Raw genomic sequence first — 23,350 nt, 5'->3', positions numbered from 1 at the left:
TTTGCAGAGAAAATCTCAGGAACCTGGACCAGAGCTCAGCCTGTGAGTGAGTCAGATGGAGAGTCTGGAGGCAGCAGACTGCAGCTCAGCCCCTCTCAGGAGCCTGATGATGTTGGACAAGAGACTAAAGCTCAGTTTCTTCATCTCAGAACAACGTCAATGACAACTCATCCACACGTTCTGAAAAATCAAACCACCAACACACTCAGTAAACATCAGCCCCCTTCTCCGCTCCTCCCTAACCACAAGTGGCCCTGTACTTTGGACTCAGGACAGAAAAGTCCTAAGGGGACACTCTGGACACTGGGTCTGTGATCAGAATGAGGTTCCCAGGACATAGATAGACAAACCATCGTTTCATTAAGCCCAAAAGGATTTATTTTACCCTTTAACATGTGTTAGTCCAGCGTTAGTCAGCGTTCATACTAAGTTTCTTGACTAACACTTTTTTCAGATGTAGTACTAAAGCATTTAAATAGAATTTTTTATCCTTAATTCAAAATTACCTGCCAGTAATCTCAGAAGCAGAGAAGGCAATGGCACCCGACTCCAGTGCTCTTGCCTGGAAAATCCCATGGATGGAGGGGCCTGGTGGGCTGCAGTACATGGGGTCGCTAAGAGTCGGACACGACTGAGCGACTTCAGTTTCACTTTTCACTTTTATGTATTGGAGAAGGAAGTGGCAACCCACTCCAGTGTTCTTGCCTGGAGAATCCCAGGGATGGGGGAGCCTGGTGGGCTGCCATCTATGGGGTATGCCGTCTATGAAGTGACTTAGCAGAAGCAGCAGCAGTCTCAGAAGGTGAATGCTAATCAAATCCAATGTGCTGTTATGTCCAAGTTGTACCAACACAAAAGTTTTAAAATGTTTTCTCAACAGTCCATCACAGATGAGGTAACATAATTATAACAAAGTGATCAGTTGATGGCTTTATATTTTTTCCTAAAAAAATGCTTTTATCCAAATCATTAGGAAAATACACTATTTTCCAAGTTTTTAGATTAAAGATTTCCAAGTCATGACATAGAAATTACTGAGTCAGCAACCAGTTGTTTAGCTGTTATTCCAATATAAAGACTGTGTTAATCCTATAATCCCACATATAATCATATATAAGGGCTGGCCCCTGATAACTCAGTTGGTAAAAAATCTACCTGCAATGAGGGAGACCTTGGTTTGATCCCTGGGGTGGGAAGATCCCCTGAAGAAGAGAAAGGCCACCCACTCCAGTATTCTGGCCTGAAGAATTCCATGGACGGTATAGTCCATGGGGTCGCAAAGAGTCGGATACAACTGAGCGACTTTCACTTTCACTTTAAGAGAGGACACATCCCATGGTGGGGGTGACACAAATGAAACAGACAGAGGCCCCACCTCCATTCATTCAATCAGCAGAGGTTTGTTGAGGAGCCAGGCACTGTCCTAACTGCTGAGGATACGCTGAGGTCAAGATGGAAGATAATGCTCTGCACCATGTACAGGGGGACACACTGAACAAGTATAGAAAATGCACTATGGGGCCGTGATGTGGGCTCTAAAGAAAAAGCAAGGGGGGCTGCTGTCTTAGATAGGGAGACATGGGAGCCCTGAGACTCTCTGGGGAAACATCCTGGAAGAGGACACAGCAGGTGCAGGGATCCTGGGGCTGAACACGCTGGGCTGAGGCGCCTTCCTGCATTTACAGCTTGGGGGCTGGTGCGAGGGAATCATAAATGGTCAAGCGCACCCACTGAGGGCTGTGGGAAGACAGAGGGCACGGGCGCCCCCTGGAGGGTAAGGAGGGAACGGCAGGGCCGTCTTCCACCTTTTGTGTCCTGTGCCCTGCTCCCTCCCTGGCTCTGGGACAGAGGGACCAGTATGTACAGACAGACAAGGGTGAGAAACGACCCCCACAGAGCCAGCACAGCTGGATATTGAGTGAATATGTGGATGAGCTAGAAATGCTGATGAGGGCAGAAGAAGCCTGCTCTCTGTTTGAGGACCTGGAGCTGCTCCCTGAACATGAAGAGGGATCTGTGAAAGGCTGGAGCAGGAGGGTGAGCTGTGTAGACAGCAGTGTGGGAATCTGGTCAGGACAGAACTGAAGACTTGATAATGCAGGAGGTGGAGGTCTGGGATGTGGGGCTGAACCAGGACCGGATCCACAGCTGGACACAGATGAGACAGCATCAGCTCACCTAAGGCCCTCACCTTCTGTGGGTGACAGAACCCATTTAGTGTTCACTGCATAAATTGTAAAACTCACAAACCTTAATGACCTTCATTCATGACTGAAGGAATCTGTTCATCATAAGTAAAAGTGTGATTCATTTACTTTTAATACAGAACCCTTCACATGACTAAGCTTCCACGTGCCACCATATCTCACAGCATATTGTTCCATCCAATTCTCTAATTTGAGAACACTCTCCAGTTGCTGCTGAGTGATTTCCTAATTTGCTTTCATGCTCTCTGCTTTTGCTTTAAGTCACCCTAAAGAATGTGGTTCTGATTAGCAAACAACTGTCTTAAGCCTGCTTCTCTCAAGTATATATCCAAAGTGGCACACCCAAAATATTTGAGAGGATTTTATAAATATCTCCTGTGTTCAAAAAAGAACTCAGGAGAACTTCTGTGATCAGCACACTGTACTTCACACCAATTGCCTTCCTCTGTGACATGGATGTAACAGCCAGTAGGATCTGTTCCTGCCCTGATGGGGAACTTGTGCAGATGTTCACAAGATGGGATGACACACATTTGTGAGTTCAAGGAAGGGTCCTGGAAATAAAGAGGCTGAGATACTCACAATGCCAGGAAAGTGGGGGTAGGTAATCACTGTCACAGCACTAGCTCCTGTGATTGAACTCATGACAAGACACAGGCACTTCTCTAATGAAAAATTCAAGTCATAAACAGGAGAGGATGGGAGGTCAGATCAGAGAGCTGGAGGCCATGCCATGTGTCATCTGCACTGTTCTCTCATGTTCTCAAAGATTCTGTGCTACTATTCAGGTTTGTATGTGTGTTACAATATACCTAACATGAAATTTACCATTTTCACCATTTTAAGCATAGATCCCAGTGGCATTAAGTACATTCACATAGTTGTGCAGCCATCACCACCATCCATCTCCATGACTCTTTCATCACCCCAACACTGAGCACATTTTACATTTGGACAGGTTCCACCAAAGACTAACGAACCCTGCTTAGTGGACATGGAATCCTGGCTCCTCGTATCCAGAGCTCAGAGCTCCTCACATGTCTCCCTCTCACATACTGGACTCTGCTGAAGTCTCTTCACTTTGCTATTCTGGACCTGCTGTAAATCATTCATGTCCCCTCAGATTCACTTGACATTTTAACCACCAGTACTGTAGAATTCAGTGACAGAGACTTTTAAAAGGTAATCACTACCCTTAATTATACTGGATCTAATCTAATCTGACTGGTGTGCTTAGATGAAGAGGAGACTAAGACATAAGGACAGACACAGACATGTAAATCAATGAGGTTAGAACACACTCCCCACCATGCACAAAAATAAACTCAAAATGGATTAAAGACTTAATCACAAGATGTGACACCATAAAACTCTAGGAGAGATTAGAGGCAAACTTTCTCTGACATAAATTATACCAATGTTTTCTTAGGTCAGTCTCCAAAGGCAATAGAAATAAAAGTAAAAATATACAAATGGGGGCTTCTCTGGTGGCGCACTGGTAAAGAACCAATGTGCCAATGCAGGAGACATGGTTTCAATCCCTGGTCCAGGGGGGTCCCACATGCCATGGAGCAACTAAGTCCATGGACCACAACTACTGGGCCTGTGCTCTGGAGTCCAGGAGCCTCAACTACTGAGCTCACACACTCTAGAGCTGCTGCTCTGCTCAAGAGGAGCCACTGAAATGAGAATCCCACACACTGCAACTAGAGAGAAGCCCCTGCTCATCATAACTAGAGGGAAAGCTCCACAGCAACAAAGAGCCAGCACAGCCATAAATAAATAATTATTTTTAATTAAAAAAGTAAACAAATGGGATGTAATCAAACTTACAAGCTTTTGCACAGTAAATGAAACCTAAAGAGACACCTACAGAATGGGAAAAACTACTACAAATGATGTGACCAACAAGGGCTTAATTTCCAAAATATACAAACAGCTCATACAACTAAACAACAACAAAAAAATCCAACCAAAAAATGGGCAGAAGAACTAAATAGATATTTCTCCAAATGTTCAGTTCAGTTCAGTGCAGTCACTCAGTCGTGTCCGACTTTTTGCGACCCCATGAATTGAAGCACGCCAGGCCTCCCTGTCCATCACCAACTCCCGGAGCTTACCCAAACCCATGCCCATTGAGTCGGTGATGTCATCCAGCCATCTCATCCCCTGTCATCCCCTTCTCCTCCTGCCCCCAATCCCTCCCAGCATCAGGGTCTTTTCCAATGAGTCAACTGTTCGCATGAGGTGGCCAAAGTACTGGAGTTTCAGCTTCAGCATCAGTCCTCCCAATGAACACCCAGGACTGATCTCCTTTAGGATGGACTGGTTGGATCTCCTTGCAGTCCAAGGGACTCTCAAGATTCTTCTCCAACACCACAGTTCAAAAGCATCAATTCTTCAGCGCTCAGCTTTCTTCACAGTCCAACTCTCACATCTATACATGACCACTGGAAAAACCATAGCCTTGACCAGACGGACCTTTGCTGACAAAGTAATGTCTCTGCTTTTTAATATGCTATCTAGGTTGGTCATAACTTTCCTTCCAAGGAGTAAGTGTCTTCTGATTTCATGGCTGCAATCACCATCTGCAGTGATTTTGGAGCCAAAAAATAAAGTCTGACACTGTTTCCACTGTTTCCCCATCTATTTCCCATGAAGTGATGGGACCAGATGCCATGATCTTAGTTTTTTGAATGTTGAGCTTTAAACCAACCTTTTCACTCTCCTCTTTCACTTTCATCAGATAGCCAATAGGCACATGAAAAGAAGCTCACCATTTTGAATTATTATAGAAATGCAAATCAAAACTGCAATGAGGTATCACCTCATGCCAGTCAGAATGGTCATTAAAATAACAGTGGCTGAGGGGGAATGGAGTAAAAGCAACCCTCCTATACTGCTGGTGGGAATATCAGTTGTTGCAGGCATTATGCAAAACACTATGGAGGTTCCTCAGAAAACTAAAAACAGAATTACCTTATAATCCAGTAATCCCACTCCTGGGCATATATCTGGAGGAAACTATAAATCAAAAAGATACATGCACGCCTATGTTCATAGCAAACCTATTCACAATAACCAAAACATGCAAATAACCTAAATGTCCATAGACAAATGAATGAGTAAAGAAGATGTGATACATATAGACAATGCAATATCATTTAGCCATAAAAAAAAGGGAAAAAAATACCATTCGCAAAAATGTGGATGGACCTAGACTTTATCATACTAAGTAAAGTAAGTCAGAAAAAGAAAGACAAATATCGTATATCATTTATATGTACTATGTAAAATACGGCAAAAATGAACATATCTGCAAAACAGAAACAGACTCACAGACATAGTGAACAGACTTGGGGTTGCATGGGTGGAGGGAGTGTGGGGGAGGGATGGACTGAGAATTTGGGGTTATTAGATAAAAACTATTTTGTGTATAATGGACAGACAACAAGGTCCTACACTATAGTGCAGTGAACTATATTTAATATCCTGAGATAAACCATAATGAAAGAGTATTAAAAAGAATATATATAGTGTATAACTGAGTCATTTTGCTATACAAAGAAATTAACACAATATTGTAAATCAACTATATTTCAATAAAAACTTTAAAAAAAGGACAGAGATACAGGGGTGCACATGGACAGAGGAAAGACCATGTGAGGACACAGCGAGGTGGAGGCCACCAGTAGACAAGGAGAGCATTCTCAGGAGACACCAAACCTGCCCACACCTTGAACTTGCAGCCTCCAGAACTGTGAGAAAATTGATTTCTATTCTTTAAACACCCCCATGTGTGACAACTTGCTATAGACTGAATGTTTTTTTCCTCAAAATTCATGCATTAAAAGCTATTCCCCACTGTGTTGGTATTAGGAGGTGGGGCCATTGGGAGGACCAGGTCATGAGAGTGGAACCTGCATATATGGGATTAGTGTCCTGACAAAAAGAACCACACTACACCCTTACCCCTTCCACCACGTGAGGACACAGGAATCAGACCCTTACCAGACGCTGAATCTGTCAGCACCCTGACCTTGGACTTTCTCAGCCTCCAGAACCAAGAGAGATAAACTTCCATTATTTCTAAGCCACTCAGGCTATGTTCTCCTGTAAGAGCAGCCTGGACGGACACAGCCCCAGGAAATTGACACAGGACCTCACAGCGAGAATTTCCACACAGCTTCTCTCTGCCAAACAACCTGCCTCCTCCAGGCGAGGATGTGTCTACTGTTCTCCTCACAGCCCTGCTTCCTCCTCCCTCCACACCTGAGCTTCTTCTCTTCCTTCAGCAAAAGGACTGGGTCCTCTACTCAGCCTTCAAACACCTGCACAGCCTGCAGGTCCCCAGGGCACTGCCCGCCCAGCCCCGGGCACAGAGAGCTTTCAAACTTCAGTGAAAGCCTCCAGCTGCCACTTCCATTTAGTATTTCCTACCCTGTATCTAAACTCTCTAAACCTTGACTCTGCTGAGCTTTCCCAAGGCATCTGCCTTAACAAGCCCCATGTAGAGACAGGTTCCTCAGAGGCAGGAATGAGAGCTGGGCATCCTAGTCTCCTTTATTCTGCCCAGTGTGGGTCTTTCCCCTGTCCTGGCTCACCATCCTCCTTGTAAACTAAGAGGTTTCACGCAGTAGCATCTGTAAGGGCATTGATCTCAGTACCTACACCAGGACATTAATAAGTGCAACTGGAAGGCTCATTGGCTTTAACAAGGTGAACAACAGCAAGAGAACTAACTGTGGGGTAGATGTGGAGGCTGCTTCAAAAAGCGAATTCATGAGGCTTTCAAAGAGGCCAGTCTAGACTTTACCAGAGGCTCGGTCAGCGTGTGTTAGGACAGAGAAGCATCAGAGCTGTTCTCCTTCAGGAGTTCTGTGGCCAAGAAAGAGCCACTGACAAAAAATTCCAGAAACAAAGTGACAGTCAGGACTTCAACCAAGATACTGAGTTTCAAATTCAAGGTTACCCTATATGAGGGTCTAAGTATTAATTCTAGTAAGGATCCATGAAGCAATGTTAAACAACTGAGTCATACTCAGATGTGAAATAAATCATTTGTAAATTCTAGACTTTATTAAGTATTTCCAAACCAATGGATTAATAAACTAATAGTCTTTCCACGGAAGCCCTATGTTGGTACTGAAAGCTTCACTTCTAATGTGTTTTCAACACATAATGGAGGAAAAGGATTGGCATCCAGTTATCAGGTTCCCAAGTCCTACTCTTTGGTTTAAAATTTGTACATCATTCTTATTCCTAGGGTCTGGATCCATTACCTGCAAGTCATGGGGAAATCAGCCATCTATCCCCCACTCCCTAAAGCACTGACCCCACTCTCCTCCACACAGTCAAACCACCTGCTGTATTTTCCTGTCCTGACCTCATCATGATGCCAAACTTCTCTACGATGGATCTTTCGTGGAGGGAAGGGAGGAGAGGGAGGAACACCAAGGCAGAGCGAGCTGAGACTCCTAAAACACAAAGGAGATCCTGAGCTCTCTTCCCTGATCTCTATGGGGTTCTTAGAAGGCAGAAATGAGAGAAAACAGGAGTAAACTCACTGTTCAAACAAGTGCCTGCTGACTCCTGCATCCACTGCGCTGAGCGGATCGTCCAGGAGGTAAATGTCTGCGTCCTGATACACGGCTCTAGAAAACAGAGAGAGACGTCAGGAAAGGACACTTCACACTCCCTGGGTCTCATCTCTGAATCATAATGGCATCCAGCAACTCCAGGTTCATTCCAAGAGCCCAGGGAAAGGACAAAGACCCTGCTTCACACAGGTCTACCCAGTGAGCGGGGTCTGTGTGCTCATGTCCACTAGGAGCCATGGGTGGGGGGGGCAGGATGGCAACTGAAACCCTATTTACCTGGCAAGGCTGACCCGGGCTTTCTCTCCTTCACTCAGGGGGGTTCCTCCATCTCCTCTCACAATTACATCTTCCTTCAAATTCTGCAAATCCTGCATGGAGATAGAAAAGGAAAAAAGAAAAAGGCTTAAAATGTGCTCTCCTCCTGCCATCCTAACATTTTAGCACCATTTCTTCATACAAGTGTTTAATCAACAGCAATGGGCTCATTTCATAGTGACTAAACTGTAACTAGGAAAATTTAAAAACTTCTCAGGGCGTTTCATTTGTTTTCATTCTGTGTTTTTTCGAAGCATTCATGCATTTGACCACTTTAACAGGTATTTATTGAGGACTGCTATACACCAGGCATTGTTCTGGGCACAATGAATTCAACCATGAGGAAACAGCCCCTAGAATTTCTTTCCATGGTGGGAGATGATGATATGGAAAATTAACCCAAGCACAAGAACTAAGGACGAGAAGGAAAAGGAAGTCGAATGGAGAGTAAAGGAAGAAAGTGAATCCACACTGGGATGTGAGGGCTCTGCTCAGAGGGGGATGAGCAGATCTGGGGGGTGGCGCTCAGGCAGACCTGGAGAGGCTGCTCCTCACAGAGGGAGGGGCAGGTGCAGGGGCCATGGGGAGATGCCCAAGGGGTTTAGGACAAGGAGGCAGGAGAGCAGAGCAGAGAAAGAATGAGGGGAGTGAGGGTGGAGACAGAGCAGGAGGAGCATGGGGTCACTCCAGTAACAGGGGCAGAGGGGAATCTTATATGGTCTGAGGTTTTTAAGGAATCACTCCTGTGCTTTGCAGAAACCAGGCAGTAAGTGGAGAAGAGTGAGGGCAGATACAAGTTAAGACACTACTGGAATAAGCTAGAGAGCAGTGGAAATGGAAAGATGGGGTCATACTCCAGACACATGTGGAAGGCAAAGTCTGTAAGACCTGCTGACAGGATGGGTGTTGGCTGTAAGAGAAGAGGACTGCGGTGTTTGGGTTGAAGAAGGAGAAGGACAGGATCCCTTTACTCAGTTGGGGAAGATGGCGGATGCAGGTTTAGGAGGCTTTTCTTGTGGACAAGCTGAGATGAGCTCTTGGTGATGCCACAGTGCAGCCGGACATGCAGGTGTGAAGGTCTGTACCAGAGACACAGGTGTGAGAGCTGGTGGCCCAGGAGGTGAAGGCACAGGATTTAATCTTAAATTACCAGTTTTGCTGATCTTGGTCTCTGCTTCTCACTTTCAGAGAAGGGATAACACCTGACCAATGTCTTCACAGTGATACTTAAGGCAAGTCATAGAGTGACAGACAAGATCTGTACAAGAAACGGGAGCAGGAAGAGCAGGCTGGGCAGGATAACCAAAAGGAAAGAAACAGTTTGCTCAATGGACACCCAGCAGATCAGCTGAACTAAGTAGATACTTGTCTGTGAAAGCAGGAAAAACTCAAAGTTAAGAAGGATATGAAGTTTTGACTTGAGGACCTAGGAATCTACCATAAGTTATATTTGAATGCCATTTAAGAAGTAAAGAGACAAATCAGTCTATTTTCCCCAGAGCATCTGGGGAAATTAAAAAAAAAAAATGACAACAATATCCCCAAAAATGACAAGATAACAATCAGGTTTAAGTTACACAATTATTACATTACAAATCTTTGAATTATCTACTAAACCCCTCAGGCATCAACCTAAGATACACAGCAGTACCTTTCTGCAGATGATGCCCTCACTTCTCTGTCCCTACTTTAGCAAATTTGGGGAGAAAACAGGTAGCACACTGGAGTCTGCATGATAAACAAGTCTTTTGATCTCCCTAAGTCTCATTTTCCTCTTCTACAGAATGTGCTACAGAAATAAGAGTTACTAAATCAAGGAGGCTGTGAGAATCTAGGTATGAACACCCTCCATAAATGGAAAAAGGACTGGAATTGATTGTAACTTGCTACTGGCGAGTGATGCCTATTTTCTCATCAAGCTAACAGTGGGAACCCAATCATAGTGTGGATCACAATATGCAAAGCACATGATCATAAAGAGAAGAAAGAGGGTGTCTCTATCATAACCCTCCCTGACAGGGACACAGACACACAGGTTCCCTGCTCACTCAAAGCTTAACTGGGCTACAGCCAATGAAAGGTAGCAATTGGTCTGTCATGAATATTCATCATTATTTCGCCTTCTTTCTTTGTTGAGTTCAGAACTCATTACCATCCCTTGCTTTGGTTTTCATGAACAACAATTAGCCATTTTAAGACAGGTTCCCAACCCTACACACACACACACACACACACACACACACACACACACAGAGTTGTTGGCCTCTGTTTCATGGTTAAAGTCATTGCAAACTGTTCCACTTAACTTTTATGCTTTGATTCTATGTTGTTTCGTTTTGTTTCTCAAAATAGTAACACATCATAGCACAGCAATCTTAACCATGTTCTAGAAAAGGCACCTAAATCCACTCATTCACTAAGCACAGTTAGTGCACAAGAAATAAGCTCTCTCCAAGTCTGGTAGCAGTACTTCGAGTGTGTTGTTGACTCTTACAATTATTTGTGGACCAGCCCCAAATGGGAAAAACATTTCACAGGATTTGAAATAAAATCCAAGTCAGGCTAATTTCCCAGCCACTGTTTTCTGATTAGATTAAAGGGAAAAGCCTGACTTGAGTATATACTACAATTCCCCCCCACTGACATAAAGGTGTTCTTATTCACATTTTCCTTTAAGTTAAATTTCACCAATTTTCACTGAACAGCAGACACACACACTAGAGGCAAACTAGGAAATGGCAATGCTGGTTTGATGCCATCTGTCCAGAAGCACATCAAGGACCCTTCAGCGATGGTGGAGACTTACAGTAGAGAAACCACGGAGCAGACTGCTGAAATGGTAAATGTGGGCCAGACGTGAGACCCTGGCAGAGGAGGGCTGGACTCGAGAGTCAAGCATGGGAGGCCCTGCCTTCCTTCACAGCTTTTCTTCCATGTGGAATCGCCCCTCCTCTCACGGCCTGTCAATATCCTGCCCATTTTCCCAGGCTCATCCTAAGCACACTCTCCCATGAAACCATCCTGGACTCATCTTGACCTGCTGGGTTCCTAAGGCTCTGTTTACAATTATCATCTCTCATGAAGGACTGTCTTATTCTGCTCCATCATTTGTACACGTGCACACAGCTTCTTTCAGCTCCTGGGTGGTAAGATCTATCCACCAAGCTCTGTGCTAGACCCTAACGCTGATTAGCTCTAATCCTCACAATAAGCTCACAGGAAGCACTGGCCCCGTTTCACAAATGAGGAAACTGAGACTGAGTGAGGTCACATCACTGGTCTGAGGATGGTCAGCTGTGAAACAGAAGAGCTGGAATCTGAACCAGATCATGTCCTTTTGAACCACTTCATAGCCTTTTGCTCTTTCACATCATGCTGCCCAGGTGGTGACCGAACATTATATTTGAAATGAAGGCAACACTAAAATAACTCAAGTCTCGAAGGCCTCTATACCTAGACACAGAATGATCAATACACTTATTATCCTATGATTGCTAAGGCAGTCTGAAAAGAAAATGTACAAGTTGGCAGGAATGTGTAAATATAAGATGGAAGTATAAACTTACAGGCATCCAAGAGGGGTTTGTAAGGTCAAGCAATCTATGTGGGGAAATATCAAACTAGAATTTATCAATATGATACCTTTACATAATGCCTAAAAATGTTTAAAATCCTTAAAAGCTTTTTATAAAAAATTTTAAAAAAGTTTTTAAAAGTGGTTAAAGATAATATACAGACAAATGTTACATACTATATTGCTTATGGTAACAGAATATGTTTACTGTTGATTTATGTGGCATCTGGCCCCATTACTTCCTGGCAAATACATGGGGAAAAAGCGGCAACAGTGACAGATATTATTTTCTTGGGCTCACTGCAGATGGTGACTGCAGCCATAAAATTAAAAGATGCTTTGCTCTTTTGGAAGAAAAGCTATGACCAACCTAGACAGCATGTTAAAAAGCAGAGATATCACTTTGCCGACAAGGGTCCATTTAGTCAAAGCTATGGTTTTTCCAGTAGTCATGTATGAATGTGAGAATTGGACCATAAATAATGTTGAGTGCCAAAGAATTGATACTTTTGAATTGTAGTTCTAGAGAAGTCTCTTGAGAGTCCCTTGGACTGCAAGGAGATCAAGCCAGTCAATCCTAAAGGAAATCAACCCTAAATATTCATTGGAAAGACTGATGCTAAAGCTGAAGCTCCAATACTTTGGCCACCTGGTACAAAGTACCAGCTCATTGGAAAAGACCCTGATGCTGGAAAATACTGAGGGCAGGAGGAGAAGGGGATGACAGAGAATGAGATGGTTGGATGGCATCACTGACTTGATAGACATGAGTTTGAGCAAGCTCCAGGAGATGGTGAAGAATAGGGAAGCCTGGACTGCTACAGTCCATGGGGTCAAAAAGAGTTGGACAGGACTTAGTGACTGAACAACAACAATGAAATGCCTACAGATGAACTAATCAGGTCTAGGATCTGCTTTAGAATACCAGGGAATGGGGTGGGGAGGTTGGGTGGAGGGGTGGCACAGGGCAGGGGTAAAGACCCAGCAAGACTGGCTACCAGCTGACCCTGGCTGAACCTGGGGGTGGGAACATTACGGTTCATTACAGGGTGCTCTCTATTACAAATTTTTGTTAATTGTCCATTTAAAAAAAGAAGCTAAAAGTGAATGAAACTTCACTAAATGAAACAAAGTCATTCTGTGACCATCATTATTACACCAGAATTAAAACAACAACGCATATGACTGTATACTTACCCAGAAGTCCAGCTTAAAGCTACAAATAAAAGACCTTTCAAAATCAAATAGAAAGAACTTTCAACAAACCTTAGAGCTTAAACCAATATTATCATTATTTGAATTTTGAGTACAGGGAACTCAAGAGTCATTACTCACCTCTTCCAAAGCACAAGCCCTTATTACTTTTTCATATTGGTCTTTTTCATATTTCTTCCCAAATAAAATGTTACTCCTCACAGTTCCTGGAAACACCCAGGGCTGCTGAGAAACATACGCAATCCTCCCGAGCACGCTGACCTTCCCCTGGCTCCGGGGCAGCTCCCCCAGCAGAGCACGTAACAGCGACGACTGAAACAGACGGCAACACACACACGTGAACAGGCAGCACTAGGACGGAACACGCCCCACAGCACAGCCGACCCCACCCTGGTGCATGATCAACAATATCAGAACAGGATAAAATACAGCTCTGGAAGTTGAAGGAAAAAATGGAAAATAGCACTATTGGTCAATGTAAACTAAAGCTTGATAAAGAATATTAATACTGAAACAATCCACTCTGTTTGAGCTTTCCCCAAATGAAGTACTCTACTCAGCAAAGACTAAGAATGTCTAACATCCTTCACTAGCAGAGCAGACCAGCATGATGTGTACTTTCTGTATCTGATGTTTAATGCAGCTGTTCTTGCATCCGGATATCTTTTACTTGACAAATACTTGTTCTTAAAAAGTTATGTGAGGAGGGGAGGAGCAAGGAACCATGGCCGCTATGGTAGCTCTTTGCAGTGGGCTAGGGAAGAGAAAGTTGATGCATTTTGCAACAGCTGTTTTCTGCCTCACAAATCCTGGGACTCATGCAGTGCTGTGGAGAAGAAGTTGTTCACAATATAAACAGGTAACCAGCAACGGGGACCTGCCTATTCCAATAGAAAATCCTTATAAGGAGCCTCTGAAAAAAATGTATCTTGTGTACATTTCGTACACAAGATAATTGCACATAATGTATCTTATCCCAGTTTATTTCTCCATTTACTGGATGCATTTATGGAATGCACATAACAGGTCTTTGTGGGAAGAAACAAAAAGAAATCACAAAAGTAATTAAGAGAGCTCAAATATTGGGGTTTATGCCAGTTATATACAAGGATCCTGCCTATCTTAAAGACCCTAAAGTTTGTAACATCAAATACAGGGAGTAAATTATGTAAAGTTATCATCAATAAACCTATTTTGCAATAAAAACAACAAAAAAGCTATGTGGGAACTTCCCTGGTGGTCCAGGGGTTAATAATCCACCCTTCCAGGAAGGGTGGAAGGGACAACTTGGGAGTTCAAGATGGACAGGTACACACTGCTATATTTAAAATGGATAACCAACAGGGACCTATTGTATAGCACATGTAATTCTATTCAATGTTATATGGCAGCCTGGATGGGAGAGGAATTTGGGAGAGAATGGATACATGTGTATTGATGGCTGACATATACCCTTCACTGTTCACCTGAAACTATCAGAACATTGTTAATTGGCTATACCCCAATACAAAACAAAAAGTAAAATAATAATAATAATAATTACATTCAGAATAGAAACACTGGAAAAAAAAACAAAAAGAAGAAGAAGAAGAATCCACCTTCCCATGCCAAAGGCTCTGGTTAGATTCCTGGTCAGGTAACTAAGATCCCACATGTCCCAGGGCAACTCAGCCCACATGCCACAATTAGACACCCCATGCACTGCAACCAAGTCCCCACGAAACCAAATAAATTTTAAAATATATGTAAATTTTTTTAAAAAGCTATTAGTGAAGAATATACCCAAAGATTATTATTTAAAAGAACTCTGAGGTTGTTGTATTTGAAAAATAGAAGTCCATGCCCAGGGAGCTCAAATCCTGTGCTCTTGACAACCTAGGGGGATTGGATCGGGTGAGAGGTGGGAAAGAGCTTCAAGAGAGAGGAAACATATGTAAACCCATGGCTGATTCATGTTGATGCATGGCAGAAACAAACACAATATTGTAAAGCGATTATTCTCCAATTTAAAAAAATAAAATTTTTTAAAGTCCTTCATGGAGGAAATCATTACCCTCTTGTACATATCCCACATTTAGGTTTCTGTATTTTGTTGTACAAAACACAGGACACTAAGCGCACCTACACATGTCCTTCAGATCTCCTGTAACACACAGAAATGACGTATCTGTGTCCACACCACCAGAGTACTCACCACACTGGGCTGAAATAACCTGCCTGCGTATCTGCCCCTGGAATCTGGTTACCTCTGAAAGGCAGAGAGTCGGGATCTTGCTCAAGTCTGTACCTTTATCTCCAGCACGTGGCTGCACCTTCACTAGATGTGCCCTGATGGGACCATGTCAAGTCATGTGAGGAAATGTCCAGAGCTTCCCAGAAGAGCCTTCACCACCTCCAGACTTCCTGGAAGGGCTGCCATGACAAAAAGAAGTCCCCACTGTCTCCATCCAACCTGAACAGCTGTCACATAATCTCCTTCACTGAGACATCCAAATTCCTGACACCAGTTCCCAACTGTGCAACGTGAAGCACCAAGAAGGAAAACACAGCGTGCATTTATCCATATTCATGTGGCCACAAAACCTTATTACAAAACTAATATTCCATGGAACACACCTAGAGAAACACCCTTCCAGATAAAGCCATTCAAACTGTGTCACACTCAGCTCTGGGTTCCACTCTTGAGAATTTAACAGGGGCTGTGGTATTGCATCAAGCTGACAAAAGGCATCACAACTTACCTTTCCTGCACCCACAGGTCCAACCACAGCTAACAGTTCACCGGGTCTAACAGTAAAGGAAAGGCCTTGTAGAGCTGGGGTTTCTGATTCCTGCAAATTAAAGTTCATAAAAATGTACCCATTTCAATAAAGGAATATACACCTTACTTTAGAAAATAGAGAAAATAACGTAATAGTTACTGATATGCTAACATTAACCAACATTTTTCTCCTTCCTATTTCAATATACTGTGTCCAAGAGACCTTTTCATCCAATCCTATCTCTTTGTGGGGAGGGGGGGTGGGTGGGTTGAAAGCTCCAAAATCACTGCAGATGGTGCTTGCAGCCATGAAATTAAAAGATGCTTACTCCTTGGAAGGAAAGTGATGACCAACCTAGATAGCATATTAAAAAGCAGAGACATTACTTTGCCAACAAAGGTCTAGTCAAGGCTATGGTTTTTCCAGTGGTCATGTATGGATGTGAGAGTTGGACTATAAAGAAAGCTGACCAGAGAAGAATTGATGCTTTTGAACTGTGGTACTGGAGAAGAATCTTGAGAGTCCCTTGGACTGCAAGGAGATCCAACCAGTCCATCTTAAAGATCAGTCCTGAATATTCATCAGAAGGACTGATGCTGAAGCAGAAACTCCAATACTTTGGCCACCTGACACAAAGAGTTGACTCATTGGAAAAGACCCTGATGCTGGGAAAGATTGAGGGCAGGAGGAGAAGGGGACAACAGAGGATGAGATGGTTGGATGGCATCACCGAGTTAACAGACATGGGTTTGGATGAACTCTGGGAGTTGGTGATGGACAGGGAGGCCTGGTGTGCTGCGGTTTATGGGATCACAAAGAGTCGGACACGACTGAGTGACCAAACTGGAACTGGAAGAAGTTTTAGTTGCCTTTAGAAAGTCTCCTTCTTTTACCAGATTTCCAGACACAGCTCTAGACACTCACAGATTTTAAATAGCAGAGATGACTAGGCACCTGCCTGAAATGCAAACTGAAGGATGCACACTAGTTTATTAAAATAATGTACTTAATAGAAAGTCAGTGTGTGTGTGTGTGTGTCAGTTTAATCATGTGGTTCAGATGGTAAAGAAACTGCCTGCAATGTGGGAGATCTGGGTTTGATCCCTGGGTCAGGAAGATCCCCTGGAGAAGAGAATGGAAACCTATTCCAGTATTCTTGCCTGGAGACTATCAGGGACAGAGGAGCCTGGGCCACAGTCCATGGGTTCACAAAGAGATGGACACGACTGAGCGACTAAAACTTTGACTTCCTTTTCAAGTTTTCATCAGGACACTTGGTTTTAACTGTCTATCTCAATGATCCACAAGGTGGCAGCATAAGTACCTGGTATGGCTGGCTCTTTAATAAATAATTTGAAATCTCCACAAATGTCTCCATTTTCATTTGATATAGAATGAACTTCAGTAATGCTCAGCAAGCAAAGGGGAACTTTATATGAAGAAGTCACTCTCGGTAAATTAATTCTTATAAGTAACAGTCGAAGCTTTCATTTAATGAGAGCTCTAATGTAGCACCAACAACAACAACAAAAAAATGGGGAATAAAGCAATTAATTATGACATCACAGAATAAAGTGATAAAGCCTCAATTTCTTACGTGTTATATGCATTACCTGTCCTGGCTAAATAGGAGCAATAAAGTACTTTTACTGTAAGAAAAACATAAAACATGAAGGTACACACAACAGCACATATTCCAATGTAAGGGGGAAGGACAAAGTACTCATCAAGCCAATCACAGGTTGTATTCCTGGTAGACTTAATGGGGTGTGTGTGTCTTTACATATTCAAAATGTTAATAAAATTGCCAGTAACTGCTGTGTCAAGAAAGAAAAAATAGTGGTTACATGTGATTAAGTAAAATGCTCTGAAGACTAAAACCATAGAGTCTGGATTAGAAGTCTGGAAATCTTTAAATTGAAAATTTTTTCTGGAAAGAACTGATTAAACAACATTCACATACTAAAAAAAATGACAATGATTTTTCATCACCAAAAAAGCTAGTTTCAGATTTGGGGAATGACAAATTATCAATAAGAAGCTAGATTTTAATACATGAGAAATATTTTTTAAGCTTTTTAAGCTTCTCCACTCCTTTCTTCCTGCCTGACACTTAGGATTCCTATTTTGCTACTTTTCATTCAATTGTGACTACAAAATAGTGAACCACCTACGAACATCAGCTTCCTACTGCAGCCCCTCAGTCTGTCATTTCATGTGAAATGCTGGGCTGGATAAAGCACAAGCTGGAATCAAGATTGCCAGGAGAAATATTAATAACCTCAGATATGCAGATGAAACCACCCTTATGGCAGAAAACGAAGAAGAACTAAAGAGCCTCTTGATGAAAGTGAAAGAGGAGAGTGGAAAAGTTGGCTTAAAACTCAACGTTCAGAAAACTAAGATCATGGCATCCGGTCCCATCACTTCATGGCAAATAGATGGGGAAACAACAGAAACAGTGAGAGACTTTATTTCCTTGGGCTCCAAAACAACTGCTGATGGTGACTGCAGCCATGAAACAAAAGACCTTTGCTCCTTGGAAGAAAAGCTATGACCAACCTAGACAGCATATTAAAAAGCAGAGACATTACTTTGCCAACAAAGGTCCATTTAGTCAAAGCTATGGTTTTTCCAGGAGTCATGTATGGATGTGAGAGTTGGACTATAAAGAAAGCTGAGCGCAGAAGAATTGATGCTTTTGAACTGTGGTGTTGGAGAAGACTCTTGAGAGTCCCTTGGACTGCAAGGAGATGCATCCAGTCAATTCTAAAGGAAATCAGTCCTGAATATTCATTGGAAGGACTGATGCTGAAGCAGAAACTCCAATACTTTGGCTACCTGATGCGAAGAACTGACTCATATGAAAAGACCCTGATGCTGGGAAAGATTGAAGGTGGGAGGAAAAGGAGACGACAGAGGATGAGATGGTTGGATGGCATCACCGACTCGATGGACATGAGTTTGAGTAAGCTCAGGGATCTGGTGATAGACAGGGAGGCCTGGCGTGCTGCAGTCCCTGGGGTCGCAGACAGTCGGACATGACTGAGCGACTGAACTGAACAGTCTGTCAGGGCCAGACAGGGTTCCCTCCCTGTTCAGGCTTCAGGATTTGGCACTGCTCTGCGCTGACCAGAAGGGGGCAGCACTTGACAGTTCATGGCTGCTGGGTCCCCTCCCCGACTGGTTATCCAGGCTGGGGGACACTGACTCAGGCAGGATTATCATCTGAGTCCCCACTCTGTGCAGACACAGTTCGAAACCCCGGGCCCATGAGATCTGGAGACTCCCACAGGACCATTTTTCTTATTTTGGCTGCTCTGGGTCTTTGTTGCGGCTTAATTGCTCCATAGCATGTGACATCCTAGTTCTTCACCAAGGGTGGAACTCACATCCCCTGCACTGGAAGGTGGATTCCTAACCACTGGACCACCAGTGAAGTCCCTGGAACCATTTATTTTTAAGCATAAAGATTGAGACCAAGTCCCCTCATTCCATGAATGAGACCTGGTCCCTAAGACCTTCCCCCACCTGCCCACCTGGCTGTCTAGTGGAGCAGGTTACAGAGCTCTTGTCTATCTCCTGCCTCCCAAGCCAGCAGGGGCTTCATTCAGACTCAGCTTCTCCCCCAAACCCCAATGTCTTCCACTTCCCCTCCGAGGGCTCTCTCACCCTTGACCTAACCTCACAGCCCTAATTACTAATGACCCCAGCAAGGCACATAGTCCTTCCATAGGCAAGGCCAGGGCAACAGAACTGGGTGTTCTATACTACAGTGCAATTTATACAGAAGTCTGTGACCATGTTATTAAGCTCTTGAAAGAACAAGATGGTTCATTTTAAAATGCTGAATAACTCCTGCAGCTCAATTCCACAAAAATAAATGACCCAATCAAAATATGTGCCAAAGAACTAAACAGACATTTCTCCAGAGAAGACATACAGATGGCTAACAAACACATGAAAAGATGCTCAACATCACTCATTATCAAAGAAATGAAAATCAAAACCACAATGAGGTACCATCTCATGCCGGTCAGAACGGCTGCTATCAAAAAGTCTACAAACAATAAATGCTGGAGAGGGTGAGGAAAAAAGGGAACCCTCTTACACTGTTGGGGGGAATACAAACTAGTACAGCCATTATGGAGAACAGTGTGGAGATTCCTTAAAAAACTGGAAATAGAACTGCCATATGATCCAGCAATCCCACTGCTGGGCATACACACCGAGGAAATCAGAATTGAGAGAGACATGTGTACCCCAATGTTCATCGCAGCACTTTTTATAATAGCCAGGACATGGAAGCAACCTAGATGTCCATTAGCAGACGAATGGATAAGAAAGCTGTGGTACATATACACAATGGAGTATTATTCAGCCATTAAAAAGAATACATTTTAATCAGTTCTAATGAGGTGGAGGAAACTGGAGCCTGTTATACAGATTGAAGTAAGTCAGAAAGAAAAACACCAATACAGTATACTAACGCATATATATGGAATTTAGAAAGATGGTAATGATGATCCTATATGTGAGACAGCAAAAGAGACACAGATATATAGAACAGTTTTTTGGACTCTGTAGGAGAAGGCGAGGGTGGGATGATTTGAGAGAATAGCATTGAAGCATGTATATTATCATATGTGAAATAGATTGCCAGTCCAGGTTCGATGCATGAGACAGGATGCTCAGGGCTGGTGCACTGGGATGACCCAGAGGGATGGGATGGGGAGGGAGGTGGGAGGGGGGTTCAGGATGGGGAACACATGTACACCCATGGCTGATTCATGTCAATGTATGGCAAAATCACTACAATATTGTAAAGTAATTAGCCTCCAAGTAAAATAAATAAATTTTAAAATATATTTTAAAAAAAAGAAAGTACCATCATGGTGACATAAAATTAAATTCCAAAAATGTGAGCACTGGTAAGAGAAGAGAGCAAATCCATAAAGATTAAATGAAAAGAAATGTGGCACTTCGTACTTTTCTTAAGCTAATGCTTAGAATACACAGAGTTTAAGGAGGAAAAGGAATTATGTACAAAAGCACATAGCAATTTATAGTAAGGTTTTTGAGAAATAAAATAAACTGTGTTGCATCAAAAAAATAAATAAATAAAAATAAAATGCTGCATAGTTTGGTACAAAAGAAATTCAGTGGACACCTGCACACACTGGGGGGAAGGATGCAGGGGATAGAGGGACAGACACAGCACTGGGCGCCCCAGGCCCACTTGAACACCTGCACAGAGGACGCGTTGTCGGGCTCTCCCACCTGCTGCTCTGGGCCGCGGGCTGCCTGGCCACGCTGTGTGTGATGACCGGCTCAGGGCACCACCCTGGCCCTGACGTGACTACAGCCCGGCTTTACTGATCAGCACCACAAGAGCCCGAGTGCCGCCACCCCTGAGGGGCACGTCTCCAGCACCAGAAATCTGGGAAACCACAACAGCTGTGTTTCCTGTTTTGATGCTAAGGCTGCTAACACTACCTGCTTTGGGAATGAATGAAAGGTAAAAGCTACTGTTGAGATACTTCAACATTAGTGACTGCCAAGTGCTGAACACGGAATTCTGTTCTGTGCCCACTGCCAACCAGTGCCAACCAATTCTAAATCCACAACCCTGCCTTCCTCTCCTCAGCTCCCACCACAGCGACTACATCAGGTACAACTAACGCCACTCTAACTCCGACCTCCCAACCTGTGCCAAAGTCTGCCTTTGACACATCCAAATTTCTTTGGTTTCTTGGGTGTGCAGGGTGTAATTTTCTTTCTCTATAAATTCTGCAAATCTAAAAAACACAACTGAAAACAGACCTGCTAAATTAACAAGGACTGGCATGTAATTCACTGAAAACCACAATATTATCTTTCAATATGTCCCACGTGGAAGATGCTATTCTACGATCTTTAATTTTTCCTATATGAGCATTGAACTTGAAGAAGAATCACTTAAATCACTTTGTTCAAGGGATATTTAAAATATTCTGCATGAATCCTTGTGTCTTCTTTTACCTTAAATGGCTGTTTCTGTGGTATTGGTTCTCTCTTCTTGACATGTCAGCTGTGACTCTGTAAGTGATGGAAAACACTGTCCTGTGCAGACAACCCCATGACACTCTTGGCAGTTCAAATGTTGTTATTTTAAAGCCTGAAAGCTGTTATTTTTATGCGAACTCAGGATATAGTTTAGTGACCAGAATTGAGAAGAATGTGCTGAAGGAGCATCAATCAGGTGGATTTTTGGCTATCATTTCCAAAGTGGAATAAATTTATAAATTTAGTAGCCTTAAAACAAAATTTTGTGCTTAATAACAGTTTTTTTCTTCTACATAAGAATAAGAAAAATAGTAAAGTATAGCAGTTTATTGTTCATACTTATAAAGCACCTTATATCATTGAGAAATTAAAAAACAGTGCTTTAAAGACAGACTGAAAGGTCTGAAACTTAGCCTAAAATTTTGGTGATTCAGTATTTCACATTAAAGAAGGGAAAAGTTAGTCTGAGGGTGTAACTGTTGATGTGGGCAGTAAAAAATCTGCTCTAAGATACTTAACTGTTAGCATTTAATTGAAAACATCCCTATTTTATTCAAAGGCCCAGTGACTTAAACTATGTTATACCAGGTCAAAACCCTTCATCTATTAAACCAACCAAAAGTTTTCTTATGGCTATTAAAAAGTATAAAGTTGATTTAATCTTATTTTCCTTTGTACTTTAAAAAATTGTCCTAACACTGAGGCACTGTTGTGCCTCAAAAGATTTCCACCAAGCTTTCTTGAAAAGTAACTTCTAAGAGGCAAGAAAGAAGGTGTTTTAGAATCATTTACTCTTGAATGAGACAATCATTTTAAATTTTAACACAGTGAATGTGAGCAGTGTAATTTCTGAAAAAAAAAATGTAGTTGATCAGATTACTGTGGATTTTTAATGATGATTGACCTAGGTAAACAGATCATACTTTTACTTTCTTCTCTTCCATCCTTTATCAGTTTCAATTCCTGTAGTGTGATAAGCATGCATACTTTCATTTCTTTAGTTTCCTTATGAAGGCACTAGTTTTTTCAGTTTTAGAGGGATCCTTTTTCCCTGCCTTTGACACGCAGGATTAGTTCCTGGGGTTCAAATCAATTTAAAATGAGCTTGTGCTCATTAAGGCTCCAGTCATTAAGGCTTTTTTGTTTTAGTTTCTTTAACCTATAGTGGTTGAATTTAGCATTTGGTTTTCAATATTTTATGGTAAGAAATGACAAATTGCTTTTGTCCATTTATTAAGCCAAATTTCCTTACATTTAGATAATTAAAGGTTCTTAAAAATGAAGATTTACTATTTCCTCATTACCTGCTGGTACGGCTAGAGTTTCTTTTCCTTGCAAATCTGGACACATCCCTAGTGTTTTTCTTTCTTTTTTTTTTTTTTTAATTAGTTGGAGGCTAATTACTTCACAACATTTCAGTGGGTTTTGTCATACATTGACATGAATCAGCCATAGATTTACACGTATTCCCCATCCCGATCCCCCCTCCCACCTCCCTCTCCACCCGATTCCTCTGGGTCTTCCCAGTGCACCAGGCCCGAGCACTTATCTCATGCGTCCCACCTGGGCTGGGGATCTGTTTCACCATAGATAGTATACATACTGTTCTTTTGAAATATCCCACCCTCACAT

At 42.7% G+C, this 23,350-nt stretch overlaps 2 protein-coding genes across 2 annotated transcripts in view; one reads left to right on the top strand and one right to left on the bottom strand.

Annotated features, from left to right (window-relative positions):
- LOC133049360 (ATP-binding cassette sub-family C member 4-like) overlaps positions 1–23,350 on the bottom strand; it is a 157,117-nt gene that overhangs the window by 95,200 nt on the left and 38,567 nt on the right. The window contains 4 exon segments of the mRNA XM_061133337.1: positions 7,775–7,861; positions 8,084–8,175; positions 13,032–13,223; positions 15,653–15,742. Coding sequence (XP_060989320.1) covers positions 7,775–7,861; positions 8,084–8,175; positions 13,032–13,223; positions 15,653–15,742 — 461 coding nt within the window.
- LOC133049222 (small ribosomal subunit protein bS18m-like) lies at positions 13,636–13,976 on the top strand. Its single transcript, XM_061133189.1, has 2 exons — positions 13,636–13,790; positions 13,937–13,976. Exons 1-2 carry the CDS (start codon positions 13,636–13,638, stop codon positions 13,974–13,976), a joined length of 195 nt encoding a protein of 64 aa, XP_060989172.1.

The sequence above is a fragment of the Dama dama genome, chromosome 30, assembly GCF_033118175.1.
Source record: "Dama dama isolate Ldn47 chromosome 30, ASM3311817v1, whole genome shotgun sequence".
In the NCBI taxonomy this organism is placed as follows: Eukaryota; Metazoa; Chordata; class Mammalia; order Artiodactyla; family Cervidae; genus Dama; species Dama dama.
This window is presented reverse-complemented; position numbering and strand designations above follow the sequence as displayed.

What these genes read in the sequence shown, in the direction of transcription:
- LOC133049222 (XM_061133189.1), top strand. Translation starts at nt 13,636, where the DNA reads ATGGCCGCTATGGTAGCTCTTTGCAGTGGGCTAGGGAAGAGAAAGTTG. An exon ending in GTAACCAGCAACGGGGACCT is followed by an intron (nt 13,791 to 13,936) that starts GCCTATTCCAAT and finishes ATGCACATAACA; the next exon opens with GGTCTTTGTGGGAAGAAACA.